General features: G+C 53.8%; 1 protein-coding gene across 9 annotated transcripts in view; it reads right to left on the bottom strand.

The window, feature by feature from the left end:
- Positions 1-26,787, bottom strand: part of TTC7B (tetratricopeptide repeat domain 7B) — a 254,144-nt gene that overhangs the window by 12,600 nt on the left and 214,757 nt on the right. For all 9 annotated transcript variants that reach the window (XM_019462020.2, XM_019462018.2, XM_019462019.2 and 6 more), the window contains one exon: positions 21,368-21,570. In XM_019462020.2, coding sequence (XP_019317565.1) covers positions 21,368-21,570 — 203 coding nt within the window. The remainder of the gene's footprint in view (positions 1-21,367; positions 21,571-26,787) is intronic.

Genomic DNA, 26,787 nt, shown 5'->3' on the forward strand with positions numbered 1-26,787 from the left:
TATCCACGTGCTGTGGTGGCTTTCAGAGAACAGTTGCTGGGGATCAGAGGGACATTTTAGGGAAGGGACCACAGTCAGCCCGCCTGCCAGCAGCTTCCCAGCACCAAAGACCCACAGCCTGCCGCTGCTGTAGACAAATGCCCAGAGGGTGGTCAGGGATGGCAAAGAAGGGCACATGAGCATTTCCCAAAGGGCCACCCTCCTATTTCACAGGCAGGAAACAGGGGCCCTGATCTACCCAGGTGACAGAGTGAGCTGAGGAACAGCATTGAGGTCCCAGGCTGGGGCTCTGTTTGGTCTGCTGTAACCAAAGCCGTTTCTAGTCCTTTCCTCCCTTCTATAAACTCCACTGAGCACCTGTGGGTGTTCTGGTACCAGTGTGTGTGGGGGGGGGGGGGGCGGCTAGTTTGCTGAGGGTCCTGCCCCAGAGAGCTCCCTGAGCCCAGCAGGGGTGACTGTACATGTGGAGGTCCAGCATCTGGAACAGAGTGAGGCCTGCTGGAAGGAGCACAAGGGAGGTCATTCCAGAAGAGATAACACAATGCTCCCACCTATTTTTTTTTTTTTTTTAAACTAATGGGAAGGCTGACGCTCAGAGTTGGGCATGACTGGCTCATGGCCACAGAGCTACTTCAAAAAGCTCCTTGTGGGCAGGCATGTGGGCAGCCAAGCTTGGGAGGGGCTTCACTGATGACAGAAAAGTGAGGAAAGGGTCCTGGGCGGGCAAGCACCTGGGTCAGGCACCAAGCCAGGTAGAGGCCAAGTTGGGTCTCAGAAGCCAGATTTGTGGAGGACCAGCTCAGGGCTGTTTCTCTTAGGTCAGGGTACCGGGGTCTCTAGAAGGTGTTGGGCATTTAGGGGACCAAGAAACACATTCTAAGAGGGCTTCTCAGGGTTAGCTGGCTCTGGACTGGGCTGTCCAGGGAGCAGTCCTCTTTGCAGAAGGAGCTCTGGGGACAGGACTTCCCAGTCCAGCTCTGTTAGCCTGGACACTAGGTCCTTCTTCCATGCAGGGGATGCCACTCCAGTGGGGCTAGGCTGTGGGCTCTCTGGACCTAGGTGAGCACCACAGGACCTACCTTGAGAGGGGCTGATGGGGCTGCTCACATCTGCGTGACGTGACGAATGCCCACCCCACCCAGCACCCTGTGCTAGTGGCCCAGACGGTCACCTGCACGGCAGTCCCTCAAGGTCTGGACTCTGCCATGCAGAGCAGGAAAAGCCCAGCTCCCTTCTATTCGGCCTGCTGTGTTAATTTTACAACACTCCCCCCTCCCCCCATCTGTAATGTCTACTGGCAAATGAGATCATTTAAGACACTGGTCACACTCCAAATCAGAGATGGGGTATCCTGTGCTCTCAGCAGTCTCTCCTGCCCTAATTAGGACCCAGCTATCTAGCACCCCAAGTCCCTTTCTTTACCTGCTCTTCAGAATGGTGCGGAGATTTCATTAGGAAAAAGATGTCAGAGCCCCTCTCTGACTTCATCGAGAAGGCTAAAAAGGCAGCTGCTTTCTCCCTGGAAACGGCTCAAAGGCAGCCTTCGAGCTGCTCCCTCTTGGTCCCAAGCACAGCCCCCACCCCAGCCCTGGGAGGTGAATCACTTTGATCTGTGTATAAAGCCTGAGGGTCAGATACCACCGCCAGCAGGCCCTTGGAGACTAGGCCAAGGGCAATGGGGAATCCCTGTGTCTGGTGGGGTGAGCTCTCCCCTCCCCTTCCCTGCTATCCACTGCAGCCCAAGGCAAGGCACTCACAAATTACACACACACACACACACACACACACACACACACCAGCATAAGCACCTGTAAAGCTCCGCATGGTGCACCTGCTAGGCAAGTCCCCTGCACTATCAAAGGACATGAGCGAGAAGGTCTGCCTCTGTGCGACTCGGGTTGAGCAGGGGGCCCTGGTGAGGGGTCAGAGGGGACAGGGCCTGCTGAGCCTGGGATGCTGGGCATTCTCCTTACTCTGAAGCCCGTGACAGTTCTTGGTAAAATTCCAGATGATTCTCCATCCTCCCCTGACCCAATCTGCCATTTAAATTGCACGCCTGGTTTTTACAACGAGTATTAGTGCAGAGCCTCAGGGTGGATATAAATATTAGCTACCAATTCTTAGGTGAGAGGAATCTGCAGTTTGGCCCTGGTGCTGTGGGACCAGCCACATCCCAGCCAGCATTTTCTGCGGGTGCTAATGTGGCTCCCCTTGCTCGTACTTTTCCATTGGTAATGGGCAAGAGACTCCTGTTGACTTACTTCTACATCTCCCTCGTTGACTGATTTATTTATTTTTATCTACCTTCCCCGACAAACAAGTCAGGCGGACATAGCAGCCCAGGGCGGCCTGGAAGTCAGCACTTCCCCACGGCCCCGAGTTATCCACGCAGTGGAAAGTTTGGTGCTAATCACTCCCCGGGGGCGAAGGCCCAGCCTCCCAGCCTCACGGGAGGCTGCTGGCACCCCAGGTGTGTTCGGGAAGATGGCGTCCCACCCCAGGCTGGTCCAGCTCAGCCAGAGAGGTGTGGGCCAGGGAAGCTCCGAATAAACTTCCAGCCCAGCCCTCCCCTGGGGTCCTGGCACCCTGGCTTCCACAGGTGAGAAGGGAGGCCCAGGCAGATGCTTAGCTCCCCATGAGGCAATGGAGACAGGTAGGTATGGAGGGAGAGACATGGCCCAGAGCTCTGGTGGGGGATGTGTCTGACAAGCCCCAGCTGCAGGTTCTCTGTCCTCAGGAGAATAATTCACACGTGACTACCGCAGAGCTGAGCTGAGGGCTTGCTGGGAGCCCCTGGGCCATCGACAGTGGGGGAGTCCTAGAAACCCCAGCCCCATCCCCGAGGTCCAAGGCTGGGCCTCCTTCTCAGTGACCCTGACAGACTCACGTTGGGCCTCTGCTTTAACCTGTCCTCAGATGGGGCAGGGGGAGGCTGTCACACCTTCCACTGGGATGTCACTGCACTGAAAAGTCCTGGCCTTCCCTGGGGCAGGAACACAGGGCTGTAGGGGACATCCTGCTGGCGGGGAGCACACTGTCTGGGCCTGCTCTGTGGCCCACTGCCAACCATCCTACTTGGGCAGAACCTTCTGTCTGCCTCACTTTCCTAATGTAGAAAACAAAGGGTAGATGATCAATATGAAAATTCTAGGAGTTTGGTAAAATCTTCCATCTAGCAAGTGTTTTTCGGACCACCTGTTACGCCTCCGGTTTGAGAACTTAAATGTTAACTAGAGAAAGCACCATAGGGAAGAGCCTCTTTCTGCAGTCTGTGGGGTTCAGGGAAGACTGCCCACAGCATGCCAAGAAGGGGCAGGGAGGGCTTCCTGGAGGAGGAGAGGCCACCACAGCCCAGAGAGCGGCCCTGGAACCTCGCTCCCTGCTGTGCTGTGTTGCCTGGGCTGAGTGGGGCCTGCGGGGTCACTGGGCAGTGCAGCGTGGCTTTCTCTCTGACACCTGAAAGGCAGCCAGCGGCTGGAGACACTTCGGCCCAGTGTGGAGTGGGGTCAGAAAGTGGGCTCACTGGCGGTACTGGAAGACGGCTGGATTTACAGGAAGCCCTGGGAAGCGCAAACAGCCAACAGTGCAGACGCAAAGGGCTACCAGCTTCTGACCTGTGCAGGCTCAGGCACCCGGAGGCAGGGGCCTCGGCGACTCGTCTCTGTATCCCGAGAGACCGGTGTGGTCCTTAGGACCCAGTGGGCACTCATCAATGACTGCAGTATGGGTGTCATCTCCCAGCTGTGAGCCAGCCCCCCACTGCTGTCCAGGCCAGGGCCCGCCAGAAGGACGTGGAAACCTCGCCCAAGCTCGGTGCTAACTTGTAACTCTGGGTGCAGTGGAGGCTGGCCCAGGAGCGGACGGTGCTGTCCGGGTGGTGGGGCGATGGGTGTGCCCCTCAGCCTGGATGGCCAGCAAAGCTTCCAGACCCCAGCCCTGAAGGCCACCTGGGGATGCGGGTGCATCCGGGCTCCATGGAGAACACTAGCTCCACAGGCAGCCGCCAGGATGACGCAAAGCGGGGTGCTCCCCGAGTCTGGGTTTTCAACAGGCCCTGCTGGGGGCTGCTGGCCCCAGGCCACCACGGCAGTGCCACGCCCCTGATGGAGACAGACGGTTCTCTCGCCAACGCGCCAACGCACCGAGACGCAAATGCCGGTGATTCACTACCTGCCACGGGGGACGAGGTCATTTTGGCAGGCGCCTTCCCCACCCCTGCCAGGGTCTGGCACCAGCTATTTTTTCCATGTTTAAAGAGAAACAAACAGAAATGATAAGATACTTCTGATGGGGAGAGAGGACTGGGATTGATAGGCCTTGGAAAATTTTTTCCACAAATAACAAGAGAGATTCCAATCCAGGCAGGAAGGCAGGGCAGGGGGCTCGCTGGCCAGTGCTCCGCCTGCCCCCGAGCGCTTCCCCCTCACGCCCCGTGCCATTCCTGGTGCGCCAGAGGACAGGAGAGCTACCCTCTAGTGAGAGAAGAAAACAGGCAATTTGCTCAGAAATGAGGATTTTTACCAAAACTTTTGCCCCAGGGCCCCCAGACCTTGTCCCAGGACTGGAACAGTGACAATGGCAGACGAGCTAGGGCACTTGTGGGAGCAGCTGCCCGCAGGGAGCCACATGGCTGCTGTGGAAATGGGACAGAGACTCGGCGTGGCACTTTCTTTTCCAGCACGATTGAGCTCTTATCACTGACCACTTCAATATGGAATAAATCAGCATCAAGATTAGAGTCATTTCCTCAAAAATCCCCCAGCACTCTAAAGAGAGGAGCACAGTGATGTGCCCAGTCTCCGGAACAGAGGCTTTTCGGGCATAGCTAACATGCAGGGGCCACCTGCTGTTGGACGGGCTGTAGCTAACAAGGAGCCTTCTCCCAAGCCAAGCCCACGCCCAGAGCTCCCAACAGATCTGGGAGGGGTCGAGCCGCTCATTTGCAGGGACACGGGACAACGGAAGAGCAAGTCAAAGCAACAGTAAGGATTGTTCCCGAGCTGCAGCACGTGTGACTTTCACGCCACGTAGGTTTAGGAAAGGTAATACTGTGCCGCTCCCTGGGGCCCACACAGGTGGCTGCTCACAGCCCAGAGGCTCTGGCTGCCAAGGAGCTGAGGGGACGAGGTCTCAGCCTCCCTGTAACCCACTCGGGCACCCGCTGCTCTCCAGTTGTGATGCTGTGCCGGGGAGTGAGCCCTCTCCTTGTCTCAAAGAACGGTGAAGAGCAGGACCGTGGGGAGACCCAACGGCCATCCTCTGTGGCCTCTGGGGGATCTCTTCACCTCACACATGATTCTCACAGCCACACTGTTTTGGGAGAAGGAGGGCCTGGAAGACTAGAAGCTGCCAGGCAGATCTTATGTGCTGGGAGTGCTCAGAACTGTGTTCAACCTTTACGACAGCTCTGCTAAGGTGTTATGTAGGAGAGGGTTAAATTTTCTTTTTTAATGCTTATTTTAGAGAGACAGAGACAGAAAGAGAGAGAGAACGAGCAGGGGAGGGGCAAAGAGAGAGGGAGACAGAATCTGAGGCAGGCTCCAGGCTCCGAGCTGTCAGCAGAGTCTGATGTGGGGCTCGAACCCACAAACCGCGAGATCATGACTTGAGCCCAAGTCGATGCTCAACTGGCTGGGCCACCCAGGGGCCCCTTGTATGGCAGAGGTTAAATAACATGTCCAAGGTTAAATAGCATGTCCAAGGTCCTACGCATCGCCAATGAATGGGAGAGCTAGAATTCAAATGTAGGACTTTTCGCTCCAAACCACACCTTCCTTCCTGCCACCCACCCAGGCAATTCTGAGTCTCGTTCTTTCTCCCCTGAGCCTCCCCGTAGCTGTTCTGTCTCTATCTAGAGTGGCAAGGTGAGCTCCACTCTACCTGTCCCACGAGTACCTGCCGCCCTGGAAGTCCTGAGGCAGGGACACGTGTGTTCTTCTCTGCCTACCCACTGCTCCCCCATTGCCTCCCTTCCCCCCGTGAAACCACCTAGATCTGTACGTCCAGTGTTGTGCTGGTCTGCTGGCCCTCTGAAAGAGAAGAAAAAGCCCTGATTTGTAGTGCTTGCCAATTTCTAGGGTATCAAGACTCCCACCATGGCTGGTTTCAAGCTACCCACGAGGTCACTCTGGGCAGAGCTGGGAAAGGATGAACGGAGCTGGCTGGCCGGCTCTGGCATACACTGCCTGCATCTACTGGCGAGCAGGAGCCGCAAGAGGCCCCTGGCCCAGTAGCAGAGGGACCACAGAAGATGCAGGTGACGCTGGTGCCATAAAATCCGCCCATCCTGTCGGCCAAAGCACATTGCTGTCTTGATGGTGGAGGGGGGTCGGCACAAAACTTCTATTTTCTTCAGGGTTAAGGATGCAGAAAGGGAGCAGAGGGACACGTTTTCTTCTGTCATTGAGCAATCTGACTTGCGGGAAGCTTAAGGCACCACTGAACCACCCTCAGAACACCTCCCACATCTGGGAAAACGGGGCTGGGGGCTTCGTTTCTCCCCTTTAGTCTCCCAAGATCATCCAGCAACACAGCCCTTTCAGCCTGATTTCTCTAAAGCCAATTTTCTTGTCAACTGGGCTGTGTCCCATGTCATACTTGCTGGTGGGCATGTGGGCGTCCGCGTGGTGGCAGTGGGGGGGGGGGTGGGTAGCTGGAGGGGGCTGTTGCCGGCAAGAAGGATGGGATTGTAGCCGGCTTTCTTTCATCATGCCAGAGGCAGGAGCAGATGCATCACCTCTGTGTAAGATGCCAGGCAGCAGGTAAAGAATTTAACAGCTTGTGGGAGTTCTAATTAGATTGCCAATTATAACTCGATTGACCTGCCTGGCTTTGAAAGGCCTGGAAAAATGCATGTTGTCTGTAGGAAGAAGCAGATTTTGCTTCTAGTTTGTTCTGGGGGATCCCTGCAGGGATCACTTGCTTGGACTTTGGTTCTACCCCATGCATCTGTCTGGACTCCCGCTGCCCCGGATGCAGAGGAGGAGAGAAAACCCGCGGGGGTGCAGGGAGGGAGAGAGATTCGGATCCCTGTGGAGGGGGGAGCCGTTGTCTGCAATAGGCAGCTTTGCTCCTTTCTTTATGAAGAAAGACTCAGCATCATGTCCCCTAGGCTCCCCTGCAGGGTTGGGCCAGCAGTTTCTCCTTCATTCGGAAGGACATCAGCCAGCATTGCAATTACGGATCTAATCAAAACTGACCTCCTGGAGAGGCCAGATCCCAGGTTTTGTGTGTGTGTGTGTGTGTGTGTGTGTGTGTGTGCATGTGTTCAAGAGTCTTTGCAGAAAAGGTCACCGTTGATATCAGCTTGGGGCACGCCCCCTCCCCCGGACATTGGCACCCAGCAGGAGAATCGGGTCTCCAGCAGACACGAGAGGGCATGTTTCACCTCCCTCCTAGGAACCAAGGCACCCGTTCACTGTTAGACACCATTCAAGTCCTTCTCACTCACACATGTGATCCCATCTGATTCTCCCATCACCATCTCTACTCGTGGAGGAAGACACTGAGGCCCAGAGAAGCTCAAAGGCTCCCAGCTCCTCTGTGTGGGACCATGTCTGTAATTCAAGTCATTCTTGTCTCTCACACTTATCACAGTGATCTTGCTCACCGGGACCCTTCCTTCATGGACATCCCATAAACCTCACAGGGCCCTAGGCCGGCCACAGCCCGGAGCCAAGAACTGAGTGGGGCCATGGGAACAAGAGGGCTTGGGGATCTGCAGGGTCAGGCCCAAATCCCAGCTACAGTTTGGATGAGCTGGGTGCATGGGAAAACTGTGTAAATGACCAGAACCCATGTGTCCTCATTTGCCAAGTTACTCTCCCACTCTGTGAATGCTGGTGCTCCTTGGGTTCCATCTTTGGCCCTCTTTCTTTCTCTCTCTGATTCGCAGCTCAGCTGCCACCTCCAGGCCGCCACTGCTTCCTAACCATGGCCCCTGCCCTGGAATGTTCTGCCTCCAGACCATGTGCAAGGCTTGTACCTTCCTTCCTCCCATTGCTTCCCTTCCTCCTGTGTTTCCTCTTGTTGGTGAAGTCGTCTTATCCATCCAGGTACCTGACCCGGGTATCTGAGAATCAGACGAGAACCTTCCAATTCCCTCACCAAGCCTTACTGCATCTGCCTTCTCGAAATCTCTTCTCCTGGACTGTCAAGATGTTATTAGTGGAGTCCAGTCCTTGGTGTCTCTTAGCTTCTACTAACGCATCCTCCACAGCTTCTAGATTGATCACTTCAAAATGCAAACCTGATCTCACTACTTTGTCTTAAGTTTTTTTTAATCTTGAAAAATTTCAAGCATGCAGAAAATTTGAAAGGCTGATATAATGAACATCTATATACCTATCACCTAAATTTAACAACTGTTAACGTTTTTCACACTTGCTTTATCTATTTTGGGGGCAAGCGTTAGTATTTTGAAGTAAACTATAGGCACTGTGACACTTCATCCCTAAATACTTCAGCAGGAATCTCTTAAAAAAAAAAAAAAAAGAATGTTTCCTTACAGAACCACCTCTAACAAAATTAATAGTACCTGCTCACCATTGTCTACTAACGGGCCCCAACTGTCCCATGTAGATCTCCAAGAGCTAGTTTGTTTACTAGGTATTCAAGCTCCATCTGTCCCTAACTTGTGGAAGAGTCGACATCTCTACTCTGCTGCTGAATCCTGGCCCCCAGGTCACACCTTCGGTGGAGCCGTGTCTGTCCCTCTTCCCTCATGACACCAGACAACCTGTGACCTGTACCTCTGTCTACCAGAGCCCCTGTGACTTTTTTTTTAAATACTTTTTTTAAAGTTTATTTATTTTGAGTGGGGGGGGGGGGGGGCGGGGGAGAGAGCGGGGGCAGGGCAGAGAAAGAGAGAGAAAGAGAGAGAAAGAGACTGAGAGAATCCGTGCAGTCAGCACAGATCCTGATGTGGGGCTTGAACCTCATGAACCTCAAGATCATGACCCGAGCAGAAATCAAGAGCCAGATGCTTAACCGCCTTAGCCACCCAGGTGCCCCTCCCCTGTGACTTTTCCTACACTTACTTATACATGTTTATGGCTCTCCTTCGAGACTTGAGGGGAGTGGTCTAGTCCAGTATCTGGCACAGAACCAGGCTCCACGCAGCTTACGTACATCATGCCATTTAATTCTTACAGCAGTAACTAAGAGGCCATTGTGCAGAATCCATGATGCTGAAGGTGAAGCCAGAGCAATACCTGACACAGAGAAGGTGCCGGTGCCCAAGTGCCGGGTCCCCTCCTGCTCACAAGCCTCCAGCTGAAGATGTTCTGAAAGGCTTGAAGAGAAACAATGCCTGCAGAGGTATCTGAAGAGGCAGGTGTCCCATAAATACCAAGCAGATGAGGAAAGGGAGGGAAGAGAGATCACGCGTCAGTCAGTGAGCCTGGCGGGAGGTGAAAGCGGTCAAGTAACCGTGGGGACCGGGGGTCTGCCGCCAGGCAAAGGGGCTGGAGTCCCAGGGACCCTGGCAGAGGAGTTCTCAAAGGGCTTTCCTAAAGCTCCTGCAGGCCTGGAGCTTTCTGGATGCAGGGGCCCAGATCTGGGAGCTAGGGGTGGGCCCTCAGACTGTGGTTCTGGTCTCCCTCTGCAGCAGGTCGCCAAGGCCCCGGGGAGGGACATCAGGGGCAAGGCTGCCTCCAGACCCTGGGCGGTGCTCTCACCCAGTGCCCCTGGAGGGAGCCTCTGCACACTGGCACCCCATTCCTTGGTCAGTGGCGCTCACTGGCTTCCGAGAGCAGGGGCTCCCCAAGGAAAGGGCCCAGAGCGTGCTTCTGTGATCTGTGCAGGGGAGGGGGCCTGCCTTGGCTCCAGGCCACCACCCTCCTAGAGTCCGAGGGTTTGAGGCTTGGTGAGTTTTGGTATTTTGTCACTAATCCGTTTGTCATTCCTTCCTCCTAAGCAACCCCTCACCCCCACTCCTTTGGCAACGGGAGGGGTGCCAAAGGCTACTCTCTCCTGCGCCCAGCTGGGCTCATAAATCAGTGCTGATCCTGCTGATCCAGGCTGTGAGAAGGGGTGCTACACAGCAGGGGGGCCAGGTAAGAGCAAGTGGGGAGACCAAGTCTTGACTCCAATTGGGAGCAAAATTGAGAGGATGCAAGCTCAGCGGATGCTACACGACCCGCCAAGACAGGCTCGAGCCCCCTACTCCCCTTCTCCCCAGAGCAATGAGCGGGCTTCTCCGGGGCCAGGGCCTACCCTCGAGGAGTCCTGGGAGCTCGTCTCTTCCCCACCCCCACCCCGATGTCAAAAGGCAGACGCTACCGCTCACTTCACAGACAAAGTGGACGTGACGCCTTCGGGAATGATGCGGTCAGGATTCCTGGTTGGGTCTGCCACCCGCTGCCCTGTGCTCTTGGCAAGTCCCTTCCCCCCTCTGGCCTCAGCTTTTTACCCCATCCGTAAAAAGGGGTGCTTAGACTACGGAATTTCGTTGGTGTTCTAAATCCTGCGATGCCTTCGCTCTCTGATGAGTGTTAGGTCCAAAGATGTCCCGGCCGCTTTAGGCTCTCACCCCTGATACTGGTGAAGAAACACCAGAAGCAGTACCTGGGAGAAACTTCCAGGGTGTCCTCCCCAGACCTTTGGGCTGAAGGGTTTTAGGCTCAAACTGAAGGTCTAGACAACATGTGTGCAGGCATGTCCCAGAGAGAGCCCAGGAGCACTCCTGGGGAGTGGGGAGCCTCTGGGACTAGCACTGAATGACGGGGAAGCCATTCAGACAAGAGGCGGGTTGGGGACAGCCAGCCCAGGTGGACCCGAATGCCACTTTCTCATGGCGACAGCCCTCTTGTTGACTTCAGGGACAGGCGGTGTGGGGGAGGAGGGTGCTGTAGCAGGGCTCAAATCCAGGGGGGCCTGAAATAAGGAAGGGGAATTAGGGGCAGGTATCTGGGAACACAGAACAACCCAGATAAGGGAAAACTTGGATCAGACAGTCTGATCCAAGCCAGGGAGCAGCAACCGTGGCAAGGCAGGAATGCGGTGGAAGTGAAATGTCAAATCATACTGGAATAATGGGCCAGAATTTCTAAGAATAAATGGTTTGGATAGAGTATGTCAGATTTTAAATAATTTTAGATCATAATTACTAATGAGACACTGAACTGCACTGCCTGTAATTAGTCATCTAAGACTCCCAAACAGAAAATAGAAATAAACACAGAATTAATTTTTTCCTTAAGCCGCGGCGAAGGAAGGCCCAGTGACATGGCTGGTATTTCGGAGCCTGCACCGGGTCTGTGATTTCAGTCCTCGCTGAAAGCCGGGTGGCCTGATGCCATATCTCCCTGGCCAGCACTGAGAAAATGCTGCAGTGGGAAGGAGGAATCCAAAAACCAAGCAGAAAATGTCTGCAGAGAGTATCTCTGCACCAAAGGATGCTGTTTGGGGTGGGAGGGCTTTTAGTGCGGGAGGGGTTGGCAAGATCAAGGGCCACAAGCCACACAGGAGCCACGTGGGTGCGGAAGTTCTACATCTCCAGGTGACCCTCCTTTTGCTCCAAGGAGGACATACACGCCAACAAACGGAAAATGCTTTAAGCTAAAAATACGCATTTTCAAAAGGATGTGAGGACATAGCTTGAGTCATAAAAAAAAACCCTTTCAATTACCTGGTTCTTCCCCCAAATAATTTCCAATCCCTCCCCCTATTCAGATGTCCTCCCCATGTGGCTCGCACCTCCGACCTGGCTCTGGGAGGCTCACTGTCGCTACCGCTGCTGGCATCCTACCCCCAAACGGGCGCGGGCACCGTGCAAACCCAGTTGGAGCGACGCAGCCCCCTCTCCTCTCGCCAGAGGAGCCCACCCTCAAGGGACACGTCTTGGTGCTGTGGCAACAAGGGAAGCTGCTTGAATCTGGGTTTGGGGTAGGGACGGGGGTTACAAACAGAGGCTCCCACAGCCTGGGGCCAAGATCAGAAGTCACACCCTGAACAAGACACCAGGCTCACAGTCTATGGAGGGAACCAGATAAAAAGGGCTGAGGATGTGTCCTGGGTCACCATCGGGGCAAGTGAAGAGATGACTAGGGGGTGGCTGACAGAAACTCCACAAGAGAACTCATTTGAGCAGAAGGATCAGTGTTTGGGTGTCTGTTTTCCTTAAACAGGAAATGGTATTTAATGATATTTGTATGGCATCCTGGGGCAGGAGGACCGGGCTGCTCTAGGCCACATGTGACACACTACTCCCTTTCCTTGACACTCCCGAGGGCAGAGGCTGTCCTCTCTTTGGCTCATCTGTAACCACAGGACAGAGGCGAGATGCTCTGGCCTAAAGGGCAAGAGAGTCTGGGGCCTGGGAAGAGGGTCTCTCTCTGCATCAGAGGCGGGGCTACTGCCTGGATCGACACAGCCCCAATCCCTCGGTCCCTGCCACGTCCACCTGTCTGCCTCGGTGCCCCAGGCTGCCTGGGGACGGCCATTTCAGTATGGGGTCTCTGGGATGGGCCGTGGAGCCTGATATCCGGCTTACAGGGGGAGTGCCTCTGGGGAGGACGAGGGGTGAGAAAGCACAGGGGTGCGGCCCAGGAAAGGCATCAATCTTTATAAATTTACCGTTTCACTTTCTAGTCTGAAACTAGGTCTCTCATGGGCACAGTTATTATGGGTCAGCTTCTCGGAGGATGATCGTCTCACTGAATGAGAGACAGAGAGCAGGCAGCCTGAGACACATGGGGCCTGGAAGACCAGGGCTGACGCTGGCAGGATGGCCTGGACACTGCTCCACAGCAGCCTCTGGCCTACGGATGGTGACCACTGCCACCCTCAAATGGGGCACAGGGGCTGACAAAGAAGCATGCACTTGGGGACAAGACAGGGTGTCTGAACTTGAGAGGGGCCCACTGCTGTCCCCCAGGGCCCCGGGGCAGAGGGCTGCCCCTCTGGAGCAGGTGCTACAGGTTGGCCTGGGGACCTGGCTGTGCCAACCACGCCTGGCAGGAGCCCCACCTTATAGCACAACACGTCCTCTTTGAGACCCGGCCTGTGACACACTCAGATCCCACTGCACTGGAAGGTTCCATCAACTAGCTGACTCGGCCTCCATGGTCTCGTGTGAAACTGTGTGGCTGCATCCTCCAGTCCCCGCCTCGGTGTCACTTCCTGTACTCGTGGTGGGAAGGGACTGTGCCAAGGCCAAGCCAACAAACGCCCAAAGGACTCCGCATAGAGAAATAGTTAGCCTAGTTAAAAATAGCGTGTTCCCACGATACCTGCTCAAAGTCCATTCAAGGGAGATGGCACCCGGTGCTTTGGGGGTCTTTGTAAAAGGGGAATGATGACATCTGTCAAGGTCAAGTTGGCTCTTGAACTTGTTTTTCTCCATCTCTCCCTGCCATACCTCATCTACCTGATACTCCTGGTCTATACTGGCCGCTGTGTCACCACAGGCATGGCGCCTTCCCCTGACAGATCTGCAAAGAAAGAACCCTATATTGGTTCCACAAGTGCTTCAAGAGAGGGAAGTCAACGGGCCAAAGGCCCCTCTGCAGGGGTGGGTGGGTAGGGGTCAAGAAAGGCTCCTCAGAGGTGTGACATCTGAGCCGGCCTCCATGGCAGGCTCTGCCCTCCCTGCTACCCAGGCCAATCTATGGAGCCTGCCCAGCACCCCCTTCAGGTCCAGGGCCTGCCGCCACCCTGGTCTGGCCCCCCTGAGCCCAGATGCTTCCTGTCTCTGCCTGACAAACCACACCATGCCTTCCTACTCTTTTTGGCTTTAATAAGCTGGACTACGGGCCCCAGAGAAACAGAAAGTAATACTTAAAAGCAAAAGCACAAGCTTTTGGCCAACCACGTTTCATGACATATTCTTATTTCAGCTCCTCCGGCTGCTGAAATTCAGTTCAGAAGGAAAGCCACGCCCATGGGCAGATCTTTTGGAAAGGAGATGCCTCCCTCACTGTCAAGTAGATACAGAGGGGCTTCCACCGACTCAAATTATACAGAATGAGAGTAGTGTTCACAGCTAGTGTTTGTGGAGTGTGATGCAGCCTGTATGAGCTCGTTTAACCACACAATAACACCGAGGGGTACTATGGTTACCCCTGTTAAACAGCTGACATAACGGAAGTGCAGGAAGATTAAGGAACTTCTCTCGGGCCACACTGTTAGGATGTGACAAAGCTGGGGCCTGAACCCAGGCAGGCTGGCTCTCGCGCCAGGCTCTGAACCCCTGTGCCGTGCTATCACTCAAGCTGTAGGCGCTTCTGTGACTCCACAAACATCCGATCTTAGTATAGCCCAGCCCTGGATCTGCTCTTAATTTGCAGTGTAGCCTGGGGCCGGTCACCAAGAGCAGTCTCCACGGCAGTAAAAAGAGAAATTGTCCATTTCAGCACATATCGTGAGAACAAACGCATCAGGTAGGACCTATGAGGCTTTCAGTTTCTTTGTAAAGGTTATTATATTCATGCCAAATACTAAGAGTTCTCGAAAGGGCCTTGAGCTACTCATGGGGCTAAAATGTAGTGTGTGCTACTAAAAGAAGGGAGAGAAGGCAGAATAAAGAACAAAGACCTAATCCCCCAACAGAATGCGCTACTCCTTCTCTTGCACTGTTAGTCTGAATCCCAGTTACAGCGAGTGAAGATACTGTAGAAATTGAGCGCCGTACATTTAAGAGTACTCTCCGTAAGCACACAGATGCGTAGGGAAGGGAGAGCATCTAAATATTTCATTAGGTCGTTCTTCAAAGAAAAAAATTGGTCTTAATTTGAAAAGCATTTAAAAAAAAAACAATCAAGTAAATAAAATGCAATTAATAGATAAAAGAGCCTTCTCACTTGACTATGGCAAGGCTTTGTTCCTGCCAATCATTCTATATACAGGAAGAAAATTGATACTTCAGATGAAAGAGATCCATTTCCAAAGATCAGCGTTTGAAAGAGGAAGGGTATCTTGATGCTATTTCATTGGCTTAATTGTCTTACCCAGAGTAGCATTAGAGATCAAGGGCCCCTCTTCAAGACAGGTTTTGCAGTGGGAAAACGAGCCGTGCCGAGGTGAAACCCTGCCCGATGTGTCTGTGCCCTGGGCCGCCCTCGACCCCAGAGCCCCCCGCCAGACTGATGCCGAAAGCAGACAGATACACAGACACAGGATGCCTGTCTCTGGAATGAACCCCTGCAACTCCATCCCATTCATTCCGCACCTCTCTGCCAACAGAGGCACAAACTGGAAAACATGCTTCTAACCAGTAAAAGAGGAGACACAAGCAATTTCCCCTCCGAATCTCATTAAACAGATGGACGCTTGAAAAGATGGGAGAGAGAAAACAAACCGAAGGTTCAGAATTTAGCAGTGCAAGTCGCCGGAGGGAAGCCAGAGCTCACCTCTTTCCCTCGATTCCAACCCTCTCTGCAATCCTTCTGGCTCCTCATGCAGAATGGGATGAAGCCTTTTCTCACAGTAAACAGGCATGTAAACCCGAAGACAGTTAAAAGAAAGCTCCAACTTCGGGCCCTTCTTTGAACTTCAGAGGAGCCTTTTTCTCCTCTGAACAATGTCATTAGCCAGCCTCGTTGTGACGAATACTTCTGGATCAAACTTTAGAGCTGTTAAAACAACTTAAAATGTAGTCACAATCCATAAGACATAACCCACTGCACTGCATAATTGATATCCTCCTTCCAAACCCACCGTCGATGTGACGTGCCTCTGCTATTTCGTTTTTGTTTTTTTTTTAAACGTTTATTTATTTTTGAGACAGGGAGAGACACAGCATGAATGGGGGAGGGTCAGAGAGAGAGGGAGACACAGAATCTGAAACAGGCTCCAGGCTCTGAGCTGTCAGCACAGAGCCCGATGTGGGGCTCGAGCTCACAGACCACGAGATCATGACCTGAGCCGAAGTCGGACGCTTAACTGACTGAGCCACCCAGGCACCCCTGCTATTTCGTAATAGAACGCGCTTTTCCAACAGCTCAGCCATTCTCCCTGCGTCTTTCCCACTAACACACTGCCGTGGAACAGAAGTATAGCACTACTTCTAACATTGTTAATGTCACTTCAGATTTCTGATGTTTCAGAAAACATTAGATCATGGAGAAATCCCTTCAAGACAGCCTGTGTATGGGGGTGCCCGTTGCTCAGTCGGTTAAGTGTCCAACTCTGGATCTTGACTCAGGTCATGATCTCATGGTTCATGAAATTGAGCCCCATGTCGGGCTCTGTGCTAACAGCGTGGAGCCTGCTTGGGATTCTCTCTCCCTCCCTCTCTGCCCCTCCCCTGCTCACATGCCCACGTGTATGCTCTCTGTCTCTCTCCCCAAATAAATAAACATTAAGGAAAAAAAAAAAAAAGATAGCCTGAGTATGAAACTGTTAGCCAGAAGCCATCTTGACTGCACTGGGGGTTTTCATGTCTTATGACCCTTCCACAGAAGACAAGCCTCAGCCACAGTCCTTGGGCAAATGGCCTAGCCTAACCCATCACCTCCAACCTCCTCTCTTCCCAGCCATCTTCCCCTCTCGTTGGGGAGATCCACCAGTGGTTTCTTACCACTACTTCCTCTGGGGGAGGTGGTGAAACTTACCACCTTCCCCAGTCTTCTGGCTGCCCTCCTTTGAATGACTGATGGCTTCTGTCCCTTTCTAGGCCTTGTCTCGGGAACTTCAACATTCAAGAGGATGGCCCCTGTGTTTTCTCTTCTCTGAGCATCAGCTCTGGAATATCACTGCCTCTGTTGCACAAAGACTTGCTTTAGGTGAAGGCTGACCCCTGATGCCATCTCTCCTCCTGCCCCCTGCAGAGGTGCAGGCTCTGGCTCACCAGTGCCTCTGTTAAGCCCCTCCTCCCCTGGTTCTTCTCAGGCTCACAGCCCTCCTCAGAGCCCTGTGTCCTTCCCTCCATGTGCTGTCCACTCTGGGAGCCCTGGGCAGCACCGCCCCCCTCCCCCCAGCCTTTGTTCCATGCCTTTTCTCAACCTGTCAAGTGGTTTAGAAGAAGACCTGAGCATCCTGGTAATATGATCTAGGATACATTTATTTCTTAGCAATACTTTCCCCTCCTCGCCTTATCAGCTCCTCTCCATATCACCTTCCTGGCTCCCTGCCGTGCTCATTCATCTCCTGCAAGTTCTTGTTCTTTTCATCCTCCAATCTCATGCATTGCCCCCATGAGCCCAGGCTGATGTTATCAGATGTTGAGCAGACGTCCCTGTTTGCAGAGCCTGTCCCTGTCCTGGTAATTCCGTCCTTGGCTACCTTGAGTCTCTATGCCTGCCCTGGGCCTGAGCAGTGCTGCCCAGTTGCCCCCAGCCCACTGACAGCCCTGTTTCCCTCCCCCCACCCCCACCCCCACTCCAGGTCACAGGACAACTGATGTGGAGAAGGGTGCTCTGTGTTTCATTAATTCATCTTGGGTCCTGGGGATGAAACATGGCATGGAAATGTATGTAAATGTATTCACTTATGCAAAATGATATGAAAATATGTCTTTAGATTTTCTGGGAAAAGTCCGATCATTCTATGAATTCCTCCCCTTGTCAACAACATTACTTTGTAATTCTTTATCCCTTCAGCTCCCTGCTCCCTTAATACCTGCCCACACTCAGCTCTCTGCCTCCCTTATCTTGTGCCAAATCATTATTAACGGTAAACACATTATTTTTCTTCTCCCTTCTCTCTATATGTGAATTTAAACATATAGATGAAGGCTGAAATGATTAGAAAAGTGTTAATTTTCACTGGGTGTAATTTACTTTTCTTTTGTCGAGTCTGACCTTCTATTAACTTTAGTGAATACCATCTGCCTCCAAGTCATTACTGCTTTTCTAACAATATTAACGTGTTTGCATTTCTGCTTAAGTCGTCCCTGTCCTCCGAGCCGGACAATCTGGCACATGCTATTGCTAACAAGCCCTAGAAGCTAACCAATCCTTGTTCTTCACGAAACAGGCAGAGCTTCTGACCGTTGGGTTCTTCACACTCTCCATCTGCCACCTGGGCTCCACCTGTAACAGACGTGGCTTCCTTCCTCCAGAAGAGCTCCCTCCGACTGTCCCTCCGGCTCCCCTCCTTCCTCTCCAAGCCTGACTGCTGGCGTGGACGCACTTTCCACCCTCTGGTTTTTTCTACGACCCGCAATCGGCCTGTAGCCAGCTCTTTCCCTGGGAACCCCTGTGGTTGACTCTCGTGGTTTGGTCTCCGGTGGTCTCCAGTGCTCGTGCTCTTCAAACTCCTCATTGTGATCTTCTGAGCCTCGCCCTGGCCTGACCCAAGCCCTCTCTTGCACACTCCTCGCCCCGAGTGTCAGAACCGTCATCTTGGCTGTTTCTACCCTGCTTCCAGCACAGAAGTCTCGAGCTCCTGGCTCCTCCCTGGGACTCGGCCTGGTAAGAGGCCTCTGACCTCTCTGTTGACCCCTTCCCCTCAACTTAGGGGCCTGCAAATCAGTCTGGTTTCTATGAGGGCAGAGGCAAGGACCTACTGTGCCTTAGTAAAGAGATTTCGGTTCTGTGTTTAATTTGTGTCTGGTGCTAGTATTGACCCCATTTATACATCTGAGGACACTGAGGCACAAAGAGGGTGACTTACCCATGGTCCCCAAACCAGTGAGGGACAGAGCTGGGATTCTAATCTCACATCTTTTCTGGCCTGGAGCCTCATCCTTAGCTTCTATTGCAAAGGCCGCCTCCTTCCCTTATTATGCTCCAAGCCATAGAAACACAGCTTTTCTGTGCAGCCTGGGGCCGGAGGGCCCGGGGGTCCTGGGGGCCACCCCCCCCCCCCCCAGACACCAGGAGATCCAGCAGCACCAGCGGGAAGGGAATCTGCCAGCTGTGAGATGGACCGTGGGGGGTAGTCTGGAGAACACAGGCCATGGTGCATCATTTACAAGGTCACCAAGAAGGAACCATCCACTCTGCCCTTTGGAACTCACACCAAGTATAGTCATTGAGCAGTATTTTGGACTCCAAGAATCAAGACCTAAACTTTGTAGGCCTGCTGGCCTCAACCTGCCTCTAGTCTGCGTAGTTTCTGAATATGTCAGGATGCACTGAGAAAAGTCTTAAGGGTTTATGATTACTATTTTCTACTGGCAAGAATGCCTTTGAGCCAGACAAGGCTCAGACATTGCTGGTGATGGCCCGGCCTCACCTGGGTCCCGCTCACCAGCTCCCCTCACCAGACCTGAGGCTACTCCTTTTGAAAGGCGAGCATCTGACATTTGTTGGAGAGCTCGGGTGACTCGAAAAGCTCCAAAGGTGAAACAGAAAACTTTCCTGGTGCGATCTTCCTACTCGATCTTTTGTCTCATGTTCCCCTTGGGGATGAACAAGAAATACTTGTCTGAATAATTCATAGGCCCCGAGGTAGAAATATGCTGCTTCTTTTCAATAAAAAGGCTGGGTACACGGTGTTGATTATACCTCTTCTGCAATGCTCTACCAAAAAGCACAGAGATCTGAGAAGCTCTGTACCAAATCCCTCTTACAACAGGGAGACAAAAATGAAAAGCCATGTAATATTTTTAATCAAACAGACTAATGCTTGGATAATATGGAAAATTACTTATAAAGCTGTACCAAGCTACAAAATGTTCATAAAGGGAAGGTGAAAAAAAAATCAAGTAGCTGCAATTATAAGGTCTGATTTATTTTTATTTTTTTTTAATGTTTATTTATTTTTGAGAGAGAGAGACAGACAGAACACGAGTGGGGGAGGAGCAGAGAGAGAGGGGGAGACACAGAATCCGAAGCAGGCTCCAGGCTCCGAGCTGTCAGCACAGAGCCCAACATGGGGGTTTAAACCCACGAACAGTGAGATCATGACCTGAGCCGAAGTCGGATCCTTAACCGACTGAGCCACCCAGGCGCCCCCCAAAATAAAAATAAATAAATACATAAAAAAAAAAATAAATACATACATACATATATGGGGCGCCTGGGTGGCTCAGTCGGTTAAGCGGCCGACTTCGGCTCAGTTCATGATCTCACGGTCCGTGAGTTCGAGCCCCGCGTCGGGCTCTGTGCTGACAGCTCAGAGCCTGGAGCCTGTTTCAGATTCTGTGTCTCCGTCTCTCTCTGACCCTCCCCCGTTCATGCTCTGTCTCTCTCTGTCTCAAAAATAAATAAACGTTAAAAAAAAAATTTTTTTTTTAAATATAAAAATAAAAAAACAAACAGAAAACTGGTAGTTAGTTATTTTTGAAACTGCTGAACCCCTTCTACATCTTGCAATATCACTAAGAGACGTAGCAAGAGAACTAAGGCTTTGGGATCCTTCGGAGAACATTTTATTTCTTAGGTACTAAACCATAGCCTCCTAGCGTTGGAGGAGGTTCCCAGCCTATTTAGTTGCTTGTTTTCATTTTACAGAAAGGAAACGGAGTGCAGACAGCTTAGGGTCTTTCTTTTTGTGAGCTTAGGCAGGCTCACAAGTTAAAGAGTGAGCAACTGACACCACAGGGTCCGGAACGCTGTTCCCAGACTTCCTCGTCCACTGCTCACTCGTGGTATCACACACTGACCACTGATTACGGACACCAGGCTCCCAAGGGCTGCTGACACGAAGGCCACCTCAGTTTCACCACAAGTCTCCTCTGTCCCGTGGCTCACGAAATCACAGATATCCCACCACTAAGTACGAAGCGCAAATCCCAAACATCAGCCTGGCGTGCAGGCCCAGAGAAGCAGTATGGCTTTTCATCAGCAACTCAGACTCTGGTTAGCTTTTGAGTTTCCATTCAGACTCACGGGAGAATAACAGGAGATCGGCGGCTTTGTGGGGCAGTTGTGCTCAATGCGTGTGCCTAACACGGTAATGCCACCAATGCGAACCCCACGGAGGGATCAGTCTGCTCCCCCACCCCACCGAAAACGAGGTGGAGGGACAGCCGACTCCAGGCAAGGCAGGGAGAGGAGCAGCCAGGCAGCCCCCAGGCTTCGGGCGCACATGCATTTCTGGGAAGCCACCACACACGCGCAGTGTGGAAACCGGGTGACTTAGCTGGGTCCTCTCGGTACCAGAGGGCCCATCCCGCCCTCCTCTGACAGGATGCCCCTGTCAGCCAGTAGCCTCGGAGACAAGCTGGAGTCTCCCAGGGTGGGGACACCCTCCCGAGGTGGCAGCACAGAGACCAAGGTGACAGTGGCAGTGCCCAGGAGACTAGTGACTCATGCCTGCCCCTTGCGTGGAACAGGACCGCTGGGCAGGGCTGCTAGGGCTGTGCACCGCCAACTCCCAGGGGCTCCATAAACCACACAGAAATGGCGCTGCTGGCTCTGTGCTGTGTGACAGCCTGGCAGGCTAACCGCATGGGCCTCCGAACCGGAGGAGACCCGCCAGTCGCTCCGAGGGGAGCCCCGGCCCGGGAGCGGGGTCCCGGCCTGGCTCTGAGACTCACCAGTCGCTGCATGCTCTTCACGTGGGTGGGACTGATGGATAAGGCTTCTTCATACCACCGCCGGGCCTCGTCGAGGTTTCCCCGGAGCTCGGCAACCTGGCCACGCATGTACAGGACGTTGTGGGACATCGGGAAGAGGTTGGCGGCTTCCTGAGTACAGGCCGTGGCTTCTGCAGGCTTCCCAATGCCAATGTAGACTTCAGCTGTCGGGGGGAGAGCAGAAGACAGATGCTTTACTGGTTTGCTGCCCTTCTGAGGCCCTGCGAACGGCTGTGACTCTAGTTGGGGACACTTACAACCCCCCCACGGGAGTCTGGCAGGGGCCCATCTGGAATCCGCAGGGCCCAGAGCCAGCCAGTCCCCCAGCCTGAGTCGAAACAGCTGCAGTGACGGCCCTTCCCGCCCTCCGTTACACCGGGACTCGAGTCTCTGGCTGTAGGGCCTTGGAAGGTACACGAGTCGCCACCAGCCAGAGGGGAGTGAGGCCTGCCTGGCGCCACCCCCCCACCCCCACCCTCAGGGCTGACCTAGGGCGCCTTGGTGTCCGGGGCACCTGCCCTCGGCTCTGACAACCACAAAGAAAGGGCCGGAACGAGCTGAAGGCCAAGAAAACCAGAGGCACATGGCCCCTCAAGGGGGACAGCTCTGCCCTCCGGCCTGTTTTCCTGATGCCAAAAAGCATACAGAGGGAGCGGACTGTGGCTGCCATGTTCACGGGCATGAAATAAAACAGCGGCTCCATCAGACCCTGCCCTCCGACCAGTAAAAGCTACTGCGCCCTGGAGACCATTAACTATATGACACCGACAAAGCCCTTTGAAAACCAAGCTGTCACTTTCAAAAAGGCAGGAAAACGACCTTTCCTGCAATGTCAGGCCTCAGCTCTCAACGGTGGAGTCCCGAATCGCTTTGCGGCCCCTGCCTCCCAAAGGGCCCATCGCGCACTGCCGCCCGCCTGTCTCTCGGGCACACTCAAGTGCCCTCTTCTCCTGAGGCCTGTGACCCCGGCACCACCTTCTTCCCGGCGCTGGGCAGGTGTCTCCAAAGACTTCAGACCCCTCTCCTCTCTCCTCACCGAATCTGTCAGCACTACTGCCCAGAGTCCTACTCGGCCGGCCGCTGTGCCCTGGGGCCTACTGACTGCTTCTACCTCCAAGGCAGCCCCCGGCTCATCGGCTCCTGCCTGGACCCCCACCCCGTCACCCCTGGTGGTCAGCGACATCTGCACCCATGCCCCCAAGTTACACATACGGTAATATGTTATGTGTCATAAAATGCAGGCCAAAGTAGAAGGAGTAGAACACAACACAAAAGAAATAGAAAAGTCCTAGTATTTTCCTTGTGCACTTCACAAGTTGTGTACTGGAGGCCACTTTGGAACTGCCCTGACCAGGGCAGTCCCCTCCTTGGGCCCCTCACCTGCTGCCTGCCACACCTGTCTGTCCCACACAGCCGCTGCCAGGTCAGCCTCCTGAGGCAGAGCTCGGGGGCCGGTCATCCCACCTGCAGAAAAACGCCCCTTCCTGAAGACCTGCTGCTTCTGTTCAGCCCTCATGCCCTTCAGCCTGCCTTCCAGCGGCCTCCCTGGGAGGCCTTCCCTGACCGTCCTGCTTAGCCTGCTGCTCCCCACGTACTCAGCATGACCCTGTTCCATGCTGTTTTCTTGTCCTCCATAATTTCGACCAACAGGTTCCTCTCGTTGGTTTCCTGTGCTGTCTGTGTGTCCCCTGCAGAACATAAGCCATCAGCACACGAGCACAGGGACTGTGTGCGTGTTGTTCACCGCTGTGTCCCCGGGGATGGGAATAGCACCTGGCCCAGTCAGAGCTCAGGGAAGAGTCGCTGAGCGAATGAATGAATGAATGAATGAATGAATAACAGTAACAACAACAGTAGCTAACATTCATTAAGCCTGTGCCTTATGCCAGGAAGTGCCCTCATTTCTCCTTCATCGGCACACGATATGCCATAGGTACTATTATTTTATCCCCATTGTACAGATGAGGAAACTGAGGTACAGAGAGGCTGAACAACTTGTCCAAGGTTTCAGGGCAAGTTGGAGGCAGAGCCTGGTTTGGGCCTCTACAGAGAACAGTGGCCCTGACCCCAGATAGCATCCAGATCCCTCGATGACTGGCTCCACGGCCCTTACGAACCTGTGTCTCCACTGCTCCCCGACACCCTAAGCTCTGGTGAGCCACTGCTGTTTCCACACACGTGTCCAGTCTTCTGCCCCTTCCTGTGGTGCCATTCTCCCCCCACTGCGGCCTGCTCAATAGCCGTCATCCCTGGCAGCCAGCTCTTCCCCTCAGAGGGGAGCCCGGCCTCTGTGGTCTCTGATGGCTGTGGCCCTAGATGTGTTTCTGTGAGGGGTCTGGGGTCCGCTCGCGGACAGCACACTTTCTGTCTCCCCACCTGCAGCTTTGGGCCCAGAGGCTGGAAAAGGGCAGGTGTGGATCACACACTTGGGGTGTGTTAATGTTGACTACTTTTTGACCTCAACTGGCCTGATGGCCCCTCTCCTCGAGCCCCCTCTCTTTCCCAGGGATGGTCACCAACCACTGACTCCTCAGGCAGGGACAGAGCCCTGGGGAAAGCAGGCCCCGCACCGCCCGTCTGTTCTTCCGATCTGTGGGTGCCCTCTTCGACAGGGAGCACAGACATGACGGGCTGGCCCAGGGGTCCCTCAGACGTGGAAACTCGGGCCACTGAAATCCAGCCGAGCCCTGACAGTAGCAATGCCAGCACCGTGCCTGTCTCCCGTCCTCTGGAGGTTCAGCTCACCGGGTAGTTACTGAGCTCCTATGACACACAGGGACTCTGCAGAAACAAGGGTGAAAGTCTGTCCCCGGTGAAAGTCTGCCCCTCCTGGGAAGGACACGGCAGGGCCGTCTGATGTCTCTCACCATGCAATTCCCTCCCGGCTCTAGCCAGCCGGCTGCGTGCCCACTGTGGTTTTAGGTTACCTGAGTGTGCCAGTGACTCGGGAGAGCTGTACAGAACGTTCCTCCCACTGTACGCTTGGCTCCTGACTTGCTCCCATTTTGGGGGTGGGCTTGTGTACATTTCTGAGGTCCCCAGGGCCTAGAGCTGACTGGGTGGGTGACACACTGGGGCCTCTGTCATCTAAATCACTATGAAAAAAGACCAGCTTGGGAGTGGGGACCGAGTGCTTCTAGAATTTTTATAACAAGAATCAAGGTGGGGCGGGGGGGGGGGGGCGGGCTTAAACACCAACATGACAATGTACCCGTCAGCCCTGTTCTAGGAAGGTTCTCCGTGGGACCATGTATCTTCATGACCACCGTGTTGTCATCAGCCACGTGTCTGACGCTATTGCTTCCTTCCTGAGGAATCGATTGGAAGACAGAGACTCAGCTGAGTCATGATCATGACAGTGGGAGAAAGAATCTAGGCCTCCAAGGATTTCTTTTCAGTGGTGCAGAAGTTACAGGAGGAAACCTATGTCACTGGCAAGGCCTGTGCTCCTCACATAGGTGGGGCAGACAGATGCATGGCCTGGCTGTTCCTAAATGCATCCATTTTAAGCTCAAATGGAAGGACACAGGGCAGATATCCTGGGGTGATTTTCAAACCATTTCCTCCAAAGGAGCCTCTTTTTCCAAACGGATCTTAAGAGTGGCAGCTGGCCTCCCTCTTGGTTTGGTCCCCTCTTCCCGGCCTCTGAGGCACCTCTGGGGGACCTCAGGGCCTCTAGGGTCCTCAGTTTGTAAGCCAGTATCACGAGAACACGGAGGGTTCAGTTCCTGTACCTGGGCCGAGTGTGTGGCTGGGGCAACGCAGTCAACTTCTCTGGGCCCGTTCACACTGTCAGCTGGGGCCCGAGGCTGGCCCACAGCTCTCCTGGACAGCGGCAAGGGTCAACCAAGGTGGTGGGAACTGGGGAGGATGGCGCTTCGTGGAGCCCTGCCGCCTTCCAGATGGCCATGAAGAAACAAGAGTACGGGGAGCTGAAGCCACCTGGGAGAGCCGTCAGCAGTTTGGGCCGATCGGTATATTTGGGGGTGCAGGGCCAGCCTTCTGTTTACCACGGCTCCTGTGAGACAGTGGCTTGAAATAGTCATTCCCCCTTTACGAGGAAATCACGTCTTCTTGGGGTGCAGTCTTAGGCTCAGGAGCAAGACCTTAGTGGACGAATTGGGGAGGAAGAGGGAAGGATTACAGAGGCCTCCCCGCATCCCTGAAATCCCCAGAGGGGTCCTCTTGCCTAGACAACACAGCTGGCCTTCTAGAATGTAACGAGTCCCTGTAGGTATTTACTCTGAGCTTATGATGCTTGGGAAGCCTTCCTTCCTGGGGGTCCTCAGCTCAAACAAGGCCCAGTACCTTCCTGGATGAGGGGTTCACAAGTGTCCATCCCTGAGTCCACAGGGCTGCAGCTCCCGCCTTTGTGGCTCCATGTGGCTTCCATAAATAAGCTCTACCATCCCCTGGAGCACATCATCTTTTCGAGAGGACCCTCCAACCTTTGCTTCTCATGTCTGCCGGGGGCTCATCTGCCACAGCCATGCACCCGGCCCTTCCCCGCCCGCCCCACGTCCCATCTGATCGATGCGTTTGGGAGAGGGCCTTGGGCATGCTCGCGGTGGCCCTTCAGAGCCCCCTCTGCCCCAGGCCTTGTCTCTCGGATGCCTGAGTTCTTGGCTTGCTCTTGCAGGCACGTCGCAGGGCTCTGCCTCTGCCACGGGGAGGCCAGCAGTTTGGGATGGGCGAATTTACCTGAGCCGTGATGTTAGGGAATCTAACCGAGACTAGATGCCAAGCCACATTCTCAGATTCCACTTCCCTAAGTAAGTGAGCTGGCAGTTTGCTCTCCACTTGCCAGAACTCAGGAGCTGAAGGGTGTTTCGTACTTTCCTAAAGCCTCCAGCATATGACCAGACTTGTTTTCTCCCTCTAAACTATGAGCGACTCCCAGCCACAGCCATCTCTGCATTCCTTAGCACAGGCTCTAGCGTTTAGCAGGTGTTCAAAGTGCAGTCTGAAGATTAGCGAATGCTCAGTGAAGGCCAGAGATGGGCCATTTCTGGGGCACAGGTCAATGAAGCAAGTCGAGGGTCAGAGAAGCAACAGCAAACAGTTTCCCTGACCCTTCACCGATGGCTAAATTCAAGTTAAAAAAAAAAAAAAAATGAACAAAGGGCCTTGTGAGCTTATGTAAGAGATGGTAAGAGTCTGCACCAAAGGAACAGCAAGACAGAACGAAGCTGGCTCCCGGAACCGAGAGCTTGTCAGGTCCTACGAGAATGCACTTGAACCATGCAGGGCAGGCTCTGAGAGGTCACTCTCTGATGGGGTCCCAGGCACAGAGATTCTGTGCTGGTTGCTGGCAGCTGACAGCCTCTAACCGGAGGTAAGGGGTTGCTCAGGGTCATGGACACTTTCCACCTTTCTGAGAG

Source organism: Panthera pardus, unplaced genomic scaffold (genome assembly GCF_024362965.1).
Source record: "Panthera pardus isolate Hobbes unplaced genomic scaffold, ASM2436296v1 HiC_scaffold_24, whole genome shotgun sequence".
Taxonomy (NCBI): Eukaryota; Metazoa; Chordata; class Mammalia; order Carnivora; family Felidae; genus Panthera; species Panthera pardus.